General features: G+C 34.4%; 1 protein-coding gene across 1 annotated transcript; it reads right to left on the reverse strand.

Moving 5' to 3' along the window:
- Nucleotides 1–302: 302 nt before the first annotated feature.
- Nucleotides 303–6,006, reverse strand: LOC109179122 (CCR4-NOT transcription complex subunit 11-like). Its single transcript, XM_019328695.1, has 12 exons — nucleotides 5,666–6,006; nucleotides 4,859–4,966; nucleotides 3,946–4,023; nucleotides 3,501–3,554; nucleotides 3,213–3,358; nucleotides 2,776–2,926; nucleotides 2,531–2,668; nucleotides 2,217–2,288; nucleotides 2,076–2,149; nucleotides 1,745–1,886; nucleotides 1,233–1,311; nucleotides 303–654 (listed from the first exon to the last, which is right to left on the reverse strand). Exons 1-12 carry the CDS (start codon nucleotides 5,819–5,821, stop codon nucleotides 536–538), a joined length of 1,317 nt encoding a protein of 438 aa, XP_019184240.1. The 5' UTR covers nucleotides 5,822–6,006; the 3' UTR covers nucleotides 303–535.
- Between the last annotated feature and the right edge of the window lie 6,507 nt (nucleotides 6,007–12,513).

A 12,513-nucleotide genomic window follows, 5' to 3' on the forward strand; every position in this document is an offset into this window, starting at 1 on the left:
TATTACAATAATGAATCATAGTCAATAATACTTTATAATAAACTTACAATATTATAATAATCAACCATAGTGCATGAATCCATGATATAATTTGCACCCCTCTAAAATAAAAATAAAAATAAAAAATAAAAAATAAAAATAAAAAATAAAATAAAATTGTTGGTTGCTTAATATGGGAACATTGGCATTTGGCTAGAATCACTAAAAGTGACGGATGTTTAAAATTGTGCATGTGCACTAAATATAACCAAAAAAAAACGCTATTGTTCTCATGGACCATAAGTAGAATGAAAAAAATAATAAAAAAAAAAATCAATTTTGTATTATTGACACAACCCCACTTGAAATCCTTCTAAACGCTTTGTTGAGCTCAAAGGGAAGACAATGAAATGTAACTTCTAGTTTCCTACCTAAATTTTATACTAAAAAAATACTCCGTAGCAATATCATCCGAATACAACATAAATATTTCAGTATTTCACCCCAGAATCGGGTAAAAGGCATTACAAAAAACGTATGCTACAAAACTGAAAATCTATGGAGAGGCATTATTGTTGTTTTCTAAGGTTTTAAGCAGCCTGAATAGCCCAGCTGCTTCCCTAATCCTTGAGAACTCAATGCAAAATGCTTGGACTTCAATAAACAGATCTTGAACTGCAAAACAAATTAAATATCAAGATATGTGAACCAATGATCCATCGTTTAATAGACATGTAAAAAAATATTTAAAAAAAAAAAAAACAAACAACAGTTGCTTTCAGTATCACATAGCTTCAAACAACACTAAAATCCAGCACTGAAGCCCAAAACAGCAATATGGAAACCAAAAGACAGAACTACCACCTGCATATTCTTTGACCAGGTTGAGGCTTGTCTAGTAAGGTAGTCCTAGATCATAGCATTAGGTATATTGGTTACTATTTCAACAATACCACAGATATTAAAGTAGTCCTAACATTGATGAGGACTAGCACTTTTTGGTCTTTCAAGCATATGCTCAGTGAGACTGGGTTCTTGAATTGGCTAGTTTGATGCCAATCCACCTTGATTCTAGTACTAAATCACTAAACTGTTAATTACGTGAACTTCCCAGCCTGGGACGCACTTCGGTGGGTTAGTTTGGCCAACATGTTGGGGCTGTTCTCAACTCTTGAGAAACACTTAAGAATAAAATAAACTACACTTAAGAATTGGTTTACTGGAAGTGAGTTCCACATAGAAAAAGTACTTACCATCAATTATCTTATTCCGGATCAAGCTCTGAAGGAAGACACAGACAAGCCTTACAAGTCTATTCTGCATGTACCTATCCTGAAAATTGGGGGGAAAAAAAGCAAGAAAAAGGTGGGAGAGAGAGAGAGAAATGGAAACTGAATCAGCTGGAGATTCTTTCCAGTTCAAAGAGCATATAAGTTGGCAGGATAAAATTTTGATTATATTAACTGAAAAGCGAAAGAAAATTAACCAAGATAATACACTTCAATTTATAGAAAATGAGTGATACACCATACACCCTGCTTGTAAACCCCCAAAAAAAACAATGCATGCTTCAAATTTATCAAGTAAACACTGGTTGAAAAATCCAGATAAAGAAAACCACCCATTTGAATTGGCTTCACTTGCAACAAGTCCTCGCATCAATTATATAGAATGAATCATCATAGTAACATCTTAGCATAAACCACAATAAAAGAAAAATTAAAAAACAAGATACTGAAGAAGAAAGCACAATAGGGTAGGTGACCTTGATGTTCTCACAGGATGATATACAATTGGTGATATACATATGTATGAATTCAGTTGGTAGTTCAACTGCTTGTGTGAGTCTGTTAACTACTTCCATTGAATGCAGACTCATTTCCATATTAACAAGAACTGTAAAGTAGCTGCAACCACAAATGGAATTCATGACATCGGAATGTGCATCAAATAAATTCCGAAATACATAAAAGTTAGACTACAAAGTATGTAATTAATTGAGTACACAAAACATTAAAGGAATTCAAATAGGATTCTTTTGGGTGCATGCTAAATCAAGTAGGATAACTAATCAAAACAAAGGGAAAATGGCATACTCAGCAATCTCAGGGGAATTCACCAACTTTACAAGAGCTTCCACTGCAATAACAGGATTGTTCTCAACAAGCTCCTGAAAAGCAGGTCACATGATCTTTGAATCTCACTCATTCCAAACTCTAGGTTTCTAGAATACTTACTGGCAGCTTTCTTGGTGTCAGTCCACAATGATAAACACGTTTTGGGTCATTTGCCAACTCGAACAAAACTTTCTGCATATAAAAGTTCAGGCAACATATCATAGGATGCTAAAGAGATAAAACAATGAGCTAGAATAGATTAGAAAAGAATGCACCACTAACCACTTGAAAACAGTGTCTACAATAAATGAATAGGACAATGTGAATGCTGAAAATTGAACCTTGTAAAATAAGACAAATAGAAAGCAACCTAAAAGACTGTAAATGGCCATTATACTGTTGAAGAATGTGAGGAAAAGGGAGGAGCATTAAACCTCTTGTTGAGTAGGAGCAAGAGGACCCTTCAGAGCTTTTGCAATCAATTCCCTGACTGCTACTCCTCTGCTAGTATCAGCACACATTCCATGATCCCACAAAAGGTCATAACTATTATCAGGGTTTAACCACACTAGCTGCAAAACATAAATGTCATATTAACTCAGAAATTTTATTTCACTAGATATTTATTCAGAAATTTATCACTTCACTTAAAGGAATCTGATAATCAGGGTGCACTTACCTCGCCATCCAGTACTGGAAGCATAGGAGGGCATGGCCTTATCCATTGAGGTTGTAAACCTTCCAGAGACAGATTTGATAATAGTCCAGTTATTGTTTCATCAACATCCCCAGATCCAATCTTAGGTTTATATCCAGGTTGCAAATCATACCTGAAATTGATTAATGGTATGTAGATGAAAACAATGAACTGATGGGAACATACCTGTTTTTGAATTCAAGTATCAAGGCGCAGGAGAGAAAAAGATCAATACAAGGGAAGGGGCTCTACTATGTCAATTACAAACTTATCACCTCCCCATTTTGCTCCTATATTTGCTTTATAGGTAACAGAAACAAACTGGATTTTACAAACTCACTATATATATGTATATATAATTTTACAAAATTATTTAAAAAAAAAAAAAAAAAAAAAAAAAAAAAAAAGAACAGTCATACTCTGCTGAATTGATATCACATCCACGAGGCACATCAGGGTCTGAAATGACATTGTTGACTGAGTTGCTCTTGAACAAGCAGTTAAATGGTTCTGGTAAAGCTTTAACACCAAACTGTTGTTGCAACTGTTCACTTTGTGGAAAAGGCTAGCATTTTAACAATGGATCAGATAAGATGAGTGATAGTGCTTATTGATATAATTTTATTGTTTTTACTGATTATAAGTGCAACTGGAGTCAGAAACTTTTGGAGAGCTCATACAAATATTTAGGCAATGTCAATACTCACATATTGAGAAGGATCAGAACTTTTCATGTAATCTGAAGCAGACTGCTTTAAAACCTGCAGGTATGAGAAACTTCTCTCTGATACTGTTTGAATATGATCAGGAATTATGTACATAGCATGGAATATGGCAGTACAAACAAGAATGAATATATTCACTTGACTCAAACAATAACCAGATTTATCATCATTAAGGATAACTTAAGTATCACCAGTTTCATTTAGATGCTTGGTTACATCCAATGGCAACATTTACATTCAGCTTCATCCACATCCGCATTTAATCAAGTACTTGTGTAAAAATTTTGAACAAGTACTGAAGAAGATCAATACACCCCACCCCTCCTTTATTCTCCCTCTCTTTTATCTACCTTCACTTTCCACTTTGGCAACAGCAATACCATTGCAGTTGAGAAAATAAATAATGGAAGGAAAACAAATGTGAAACCTCTTTTTTATTTGCAGAGCCCAGCAACTGAAGAATAAATGCCCTTTCATATTTCTCAGCTTCTTCATCACATGCTGCCTGCAAATGCAAATAAACACAGTGCACCAAAGAATTTAAAATATACAATACTGCAACACACACACAAAGGTGGATGCAGAAAATAGAAAAATAAATTCAAATGTCCACCATTGCAGATAAACACTATCCTTTCCTTGCACTGGGCTGAGCAAATGACTCGGAAGGGATAAGATCATAAGATAGAGCCAAGGTTGCAAAAAAAGGATTTCATTCTCAAATAGTCAAATGTAAACTCATTTCAGTCATTAAGGACAAGCATGTTAGAGGAAATCAACCATTGAAGCAAACTTGCCATCCTTTATTCCCCGCACACATGGCAAGGACAATTCATCAGATTTGAAATATCTTGTCCTTAATCCTCCAAAAACTCTTAATCAACTCTCAATCACCAAATCAAGCATGAGACTTTTAGGCCTAAACACATCCTTTACTCCCTACAATCTCAGGCTCACTATCCCCCACCCCGCTCTTTTGGAGATTAAACTGAACAAAACCCTAGAGTTTGGGAGAGATCACCAAAGAATGCAAAGCTATTTGAAACCTTCCTAAAAGTATATATTGATAAGAATTAAGACTGAACACCACTTTATCCACATTTCTATATTACCAAAAAAAACTAGTGTAGTTGTTAAATTGTTTAATACTGTTAAGGCTATAATTCTTTAGATCATTTGTTGGAGATCAAGTACTGGGTGCCAAGGATATTCCCATACTATCTAGAACAACAACAGTGTCTGTGTAGATAGTGAAATAGTGAAGCATAGTAGCACACAAAAGCAATTACTCATCACACACCTTTGGCAGCACAATAATTGCATTCTGATGGAAAACTTACATTTACAAGCAAAGAGCTGAAGGGATTTGAAGAAGGCTCTTGGGAAGAATACACTTGATGAAGAATTGCAAATGCAACCAACCGCTGAGAGGGTTTAAGAAATTTACCCTACAAAGAAAATTTGTGTTATCTACTGAAAGCATCATATAGTCGTTAACTTGTATTCAAAAAACCTAGCCGATTGTCAGTACCTTTAGACAGATCTTTAATGATTTGCAGTGATTAAAACTACATTTAAAGCCCCAAAAACTCAAAACTCAACTTAAGCTAGACATTGTATTTGATTTTAATTAGCCATTTCTGGACCAAAGCCATCTTTTGAAATATTTAAAACTAAACCAATGTTACAGGCACATTGTTAAATATGTTGGTGATTTTGGAACATCTGAGGTCACCTTTATTAATGAAATATGATTCTTGTCTCATTTTTCTTTTGAAGAAGAATAAGGTTGAGCAAAGAAAACAGACAGAAATTAAATAAAATAATAATAATAAAAAGGAAATGGAAAAATAAATTAAATAAAGCCACTAAATTTAATACAAATATTTCCTTCTCAACTTCAATTCTTATTCCCGAATTGAAACAGAGCCCTGGGACTTGAACTGAGAGGACAATTCGCATAGGCATGCTTCCAGACAATAAACGTCAGATAAGGTCCACAAAGTAGAAGTGAAAACCCTACCTTTTGGAGCATAACATATACAAGCAAATACACAAGCGCTTATGTCTATGTATAACCATAGAAAGAGAGAGAGGTACTGAAGAACATTGCTCGTATAGAGGAACAAAGAAAACTGGGTTTCTACCTCGAGGATTAAAGCGAGAGACACACAGGCATTGAAATAGCGAGGTGGAGGGAACTTCGATTTGAACTCTCCAACAATATCTTCCAACAGTCTGCCTTGATCTTCTCCGGATTTGAGCAACATTAACAGCGTGCTCGATTCTTCTCTTCCGATCATCTCCGGTCTCTCGGAGTCTACTCAGAGGCTTCTTCAATTTCTTTTTTTCTTTTTTTTTTTTTTTGGAAAGTGAAAGAAGAGCAGAAAGCAGAAGGGGTGAAAATGCAGTGAGGGAGCTGCGAGTGCGAGTGCACTTGCCGTGTGCAGGATACCGGAGAGGAATGAAAGGGGGCACTCCTGTGATTGCGTCTGTACAGTAGTTACCCAATGGCTCCCTGACACGTCTCCACCACCTATGTGGCGTTTGGTTTACGAAAATAAAAAGAAAAAATAAGTATAAAAATAAGATTTCTAAACAAATAAAATAAAGAAAGAATATAATATATAATATAGACACTATTACATTCTTTAGTTGGATTATGGAGTTATATTAGTTGTATTTTTAGTTGGTTAATAAATAAAAATGAATTATATAGTCAAAAAATCAAAGTATCCATATTCAAAATAATAAATCTACTAATCTACCAAGAGTCAATAATGTTAGGTCCTTAACTGGAACAAAAAAAATGTCAGTATTGTTGGTTTTCACAACTTCGATGGTCGTTCGGCAGGCCAACACCATCGAAAAGATGTGCTTGGGAGATTATGAAAACAAGAGATAAAGTATTAAAGAGAGAGAATAATGTGGTATTATTTCTCTAGGGTTTTTGCCCTCAAAAGTGCCGATCTGATACATGATGATCCCGTGGGGATATTTATACATGAGTATGGGGTTCGTACAAGGTAAGTAGGGTTGACGTAAGGCCAAGCCTAAAGAGGAGATAGAGCTGACGTAGGGCCGATGCAGCCGCCTACTTACTACCATAAATCGTATAGACTAATTAAGGAAGCTTCTTAAATTAGCAGAGATTGCTTCCGTAAAATCCTCTGATATCCGTTTCTGGATACGCACCCGGTCAGGAATGCCCCGGCCGTCATGGGAGTATCTACTGGGGCCAACGTATCCAGGCGAGGACACTCCGCCTGCGAAACCTAGTCGCGCAGTCGGGTTCGGAGCAGCGCACGGTCGGGGACACACCGCCCGCGTAGCCTGGTCATCCATCTGAATCCCGAAGAGCATTCAGCCGGAGACACACCGCCCACCGAGTCTGGTTGCCCAGCCAAGTCTCATCCGAGAGCCCATTCGGGGACGCACCGGCTGCTGAGGTTGGTTGCTAAAGGATGAACAACTGTCGTCGCAAAACACCTTGTACGATGGCTGGGAGGGGCCCTGGAGATTCCCCACCTGCTAAGAATCGAGCCATGTAGAGATGAACATGGTTCGGTTTGAACCGTAGGCTCGAACCGGAACCGTGACTGTGCAAACCGAAACCGTCCGTACGGTTTCAGTTCCGGTTCTTAACCGGAACCTATAAGGTTCCGGTTAAGGTTTTGTAAAATCTTGGAACCGGAACCGGAACCGGCGGTTCCGGTTCCAAACCGAAAAAAATTAAATATTATAGTGTTTTTTTTTTTAATAATTCCGGTTAGAACCGGCGGTTCCAACCGGAACCACCGGTTCTGAACCGGAACCGGAACCTTACTATAAGGTTCCGGTTCCGGTTTCGCCATCCACGGAACCGGAACCGGAACCGAACTGGAACCAGAACCGTGGTCACCCCTAGAGCCATGCCTTGACCCGGACCCAGCTGCCTTGACAGACCTTCCCGTCCAAGCGGCTATTTTGGGGTATCTATCAGGTATAATTGTTTCTTGAAATGAATGGTTAATATTATTTTAATTTTAGTATTTTTATGATTTTCCTTATTTACCCTCTATAATATTATTTCCTTCCCTTAAATAACCCTGGATTCCGTCAGTATAAACTTTGGTAACGGAATATTCCGTTAACTATTTATTATTCTTAACTTACTCATTAGTTTCTATAAGAAAGGTCTTAGGTCCGAACCTCATCTCAATCAAAGTTGGCATAATTGTTAAAGGTTCGAACCTCATCCCAATCAAAGTTGACATAATTGTTAAATATATACTACGAAGATATTAAAATATACGGAGTGTTAAAAAAATAAATACAATATAAAATTTAACATAAACTTTGGTCAAATAATTAGCCCGACTAAATACAAAACATTCAAAGTTGAGCATCAAAGATTATAAATCATGAACTTTGAAAATCATTTTCTTGCATTAAAAAAAAAAAAAACAAATTTAGGTTTAGGTTTTTTTTTCGTTTAATTAATCTTCTTTTGATTATTTAGAACAAAACTCAATATTTCAATTATGCTTTTTTGCATTATTGGAATGATTTAGGTCATTATGGTTTTAATATTTTTTTGTATGTCTTTTTATAATGGTACAATTGTACATTACTTTACAAATATTATACTATTATTTTTTTATCAGACAAAATTGTTCTTACATCATTGTCAGACATGCACGACCTAATTACAAAGTTGTTTGATCAGAAATACAATTACACATGGACTCTAAAACGATAGGATAATTTTCCAAAGAATTGACAATGTTACATCCCACTGGCTCAAATTGAACAAGTTTACACATCATTCTTAGCATGGCCCCTGTGCAAGGATGACACGCACAAATCGAGAAGTGGTACACATCATTCTTAGAATTTTATCAATGTATGAAAGTTTCTAAAAAAATTTGTAAGTTAATTTTTATTATATCATTATAACAATATCTATTGTAACAATATATTTTGAATTATTTATTATCATCATCTATTGACAGTAAATGTAGCAATTTTCATTGACAAACTTCCAAAATAATTTGTCTCAATAACGAATGTAAATTAAAAAATCAATGACTTTAATGTTGTTGATGAAAAACATTTACACCACTTTATTACTCTTATTAAATTAAATAAATTGGTAGCTATAACAAAAAATAATACATATGCATTTAATTAGTTTAGAATTAGATGTCTATAATGTCATTATTCAAATATATACATACATACATACATACATACATACATACATACATACATACATACATACATACATACATACATACATACATACATACATACATATATATATATATATATATATATATATATATATATTATAAAAATTTTAAAAAAGATATAATTTCATTAGTTATATTATATTTATTTTCTACAACCTTCAAAAAAAATATTTATTTTCTACAATTCAAAGATTCATTACCTTCAATTTAAATTCATTAATTAATTATATTCACTACATTGCACATTGTCTTCTTTTTTACATTATCTTATAATTAAATATCAAAGTTATAATAACAAATATGTTATATATTTATTTACTAAGTATTTTATAGAAATATAATAAATATTAATATTTTGTTCAATACTTTTACATGATAATCTATGACACACATCTCACAACACATGAAACATATGTATGAAAAAACAATCACTACCAAATATCAATATGCACTTGTAAGATAAAGAGTTCATAGTACATCAAAGATCTCAGTCATATACACAACAAGGAAAATCTAAAACTTCCAACACCATAATCTATTTGTATGATGATGCCCTCTATGCTACCACGAGTAACCCAATTACACATAACATACTATCAATAAAAAAAAAAAAAAAAAAAAAAAAAAAAAAAAAAAAAAAGACATGACATGTACTGAGGATGAAGACAATGACAATGCTACGCAAAAGAGAATTAAGAAGACTTAGAGAAATTTAAACCAAAAGTAGTATTTATTTAGACTATCGCTTTTAGACTAAGTATTTAGACTAGCGTTATTACAAAGTTGCAAACATTTATTTTAGTGACAATTATAATCATTCTCTCATATATTATCTTACATTTATATACTTTAAACAAATTCAACATTCAATTTGAAGTACTTATTTAAAAATACTTTATATACAAGAACATCTCCTATATAATATTGCATTGATATACTTTGAAGTACTTATTTAAAAATAATTATTAGGCATTATCCCATTCGCGCAATGCGCGTAAAAAAAAACTAGTAAACAAATAAATATGCATATCAGTATATGTGTGTATGTGTGTGTATATATATGGGCATATTTTTATGAAAATTGCCCCCCATGCGCGAATTAGGAACAAATCATAATTGTCCATATGAAAATTTATAACGGATCATAAGCAATTAAAGAAAAATACAGTGATACTTTTATAAATAAATTAAACTTTAAAGTGGAATTAATAGCACTATAGAGTAGGGCTGTGCAACGGACGGATCGGATCGGATCGGACTGGTTTTCCGTTCATCCGATCGGATTGCGGATTGAAATTTTGAAGTCCTATCCGTCCGTTTTGAAACTAAAACCCTATCGGATATGCTATGTCGGATTTCGGACTACTCGGATCGGATGTCGGACCTAATTCGGATTTGGAAAAGTTCATTGATAATTGAAAATAAAAAACTGAAAAAACATAATAATGATAATATGATTAACAAAATAAGTAATAACTAATAAATTAACAAACTAAAACATGCAAGTGATGCAACAACTTAATAATGGACAGTTTGGAGAGCAAAATAATTCAAGTTTACAAACCAAAGTGCAAAAAGTAAACGAATACATAAAGAATATAAGTTTAAGTGTTTAACTTCCAAAACATTACAAATTTGAAGTTAATCACTTAAACAGAACTTCAGCAAAACAGCAAGTCAGCAATCATTCAAGTAATCCAGTCTAGGCCTTTTCATCAAATCATCAATCACCATTCACCATTTCTACACGACTACACTTCTTCCTGTTAATATGAAAACTTAACAGAATATTAGATTATTAGACAACCTATGTAGTCAACAACTAACTAAGTAGGGGCATTAGGCTAATAGCCTTATAGGCTCAGATTGCAATTTTCCATTTCAAGCTAGGATAGTGGCAAATTGCTCAAATGTGTTATTATAGCACATGAGCAACATAGCAACACTATACCATTTGTTCAGACAGTGGTGGAAGCATCATCATTGCCAAAAAAACAAGTAAGAATAAATAATAATGCATTAAAACTGAACAGAGATCAGTTAAGAGGATGAGAGAAATACCAGAGATCCAGAATGGATGTAATGGGTGTTATGGGAGTATGGCAACTCTAAGTGGGGCAACATTTCTATAATATACTTATAGAAAGTTGCCAAGCCACTTAGACTGCAGATATTCTCACAGTTTCATCTTTTGAAGGCCATCAGCAAACAACAGTACAACATCATAACATATAAAGATAAATAATTACTGAAAACATTACAGGAATGGATGGCAGCATTGATGGTAGAGTAGTTCCAGCTCCAGTGGGTAACTCTGCAAAACAGTTAAGAATTAGTAGTTAGTTATAGACTTACAAATTACAAAAGTACAAAAGAAATGATGTAAGAAATATATATATATATATATATATATATATATATATATATATATATAATTTACCTTTCTCCAATCTCTCAACCTCATCTAAATTTTCCTCAACTGTGATTGGCTGATTATGTAACCTCAATCAATCTTGGGTACACAGTAAAGCTTCCACAATTTTAGGAGTCAAGGAACTCCTAAATGCATCAAGCACCCTCCCACTTGTACTAAATGCACTCTCAGATGCAACTGTGGAAATAGGAACTGCAAGTACATCTCTAGCCATTTTGGAGAGAATAGGAAATCTCTCACTATGATTCTTCCACCACTTTAGAACATCAAAACTCACAGATTCATCATCCTCAACCAGATTTTCACTCAAGTAAATTTGTAGCTCTGTCTGCTTACTGCTTCCACCACCACTCTCCAATCTTTTTTTTTTAAGTTCACTCTTCATCCTTGAGACAGGCCTACCAACTGTACAAGTAGGAGGCTGAGACTGGACAGGTTGGTTAGATGATGAACTGTCAGAGTATGTAGCTGCATAGTCATTGTACAATGCAACCATTGAATTTTGGACCTTGGCAGAACATTCTTTGCCTTTGGCCTCTCCATACAACTGGACAAACTGGTGAGGCATGTACTCCTCTTTATCTCTAGGGTCCAGAATATTGGCAAAGAAAATGATATGGTTCATTTTTTCTGGATCTCCCTAGTACTTATCAAACTTCTCTTTCATTTTTGTCCCCATTGCCTAATAAATACAAAAACTCAGAAAGCATAAGCATTTAAAAACACAAACAAGTAAACAACTTACAAGATATACTCATATACAGAATTACACAAATAAATTGTACAAGTTTTTTACCTTTTCAGTTCTGTCAGCTTTAGTCATATCTTCCAGCATACAACTGAGATCAGAGATCTCAGAGAAGAATGTGTTAGAAGTGACATAAAGAGAACCAGATATTCTCACAGTCATTTCATAGAAAGTTTTCAAAAGCTTCATTAAGCTTTCAACAGTCTCCCAATCAAGGAAAAAAGGTGCAGAACCCAAGTCAGCAGAAAAAGAAGGATCATTTTGATGATATGAGTCAAAGACACTTTGATATTGAATTGCAGTGTTGAGCATAAGGTAGGTGCTGTTCCACCTTGTAGGGACATCAAGCTGCAAAGCTGATTTGGCTTCTACCCCAATGAGTTCAGCAAGTTCTCTGAACTTATTCAACCTAGCAGGTGAGTTCCTAACCCATCTCACTGCATCCCTCACCCTTTTAACTGACTCATCTGCAAACCTCAAGCCATCTTGAACCACTAAATTTAAAATATGGGCTATACACCTCATGTGCATATACTGCAACCTAACAGAAGAACCCCCCCCAAGACAACAACTTGCTTT

This window comes from Ipomoea nil, unplaced genomic scaffold (assembly GCF_001879475.1).
Source record: "Ipomoea nil cultivar Tokyo-kokei standard unplaced genomic scaffold, Asagao_1.1 scaffold0876, whole genome shotgun sequence".
NCBI classification, from domain to species: Eukaryota; Viridiplantae; Streptophyta; class Magnoliopsida; order Solanales; family Convolvulaceae; genus Ipomoea; species Ipomoea nil.

Coding starts and splice junctions, on each gene's coding strand:
- LOC109179122 (XM_019328695.1), bottom strand. CDS start 5,821: ATGATCGGAAGAGAAGAATCGAGCACGCTGTTAATGTTGCTCAAATCC. Junction 4,967..5,665: donor CTCTCGCTTTAATCCTCGAG/GTAGAAACCCAG, acceptor TTTTCTTTGTAG/GGTAAATTTCTTAAACCCTC. Junction 3,555..3,945: donor GCTCTGCAAATAAAAAAGAG/GTTTCACATTTG, acceptor TCATACCTGCAG/GTTTTAAAGCAGTCTGCTTC.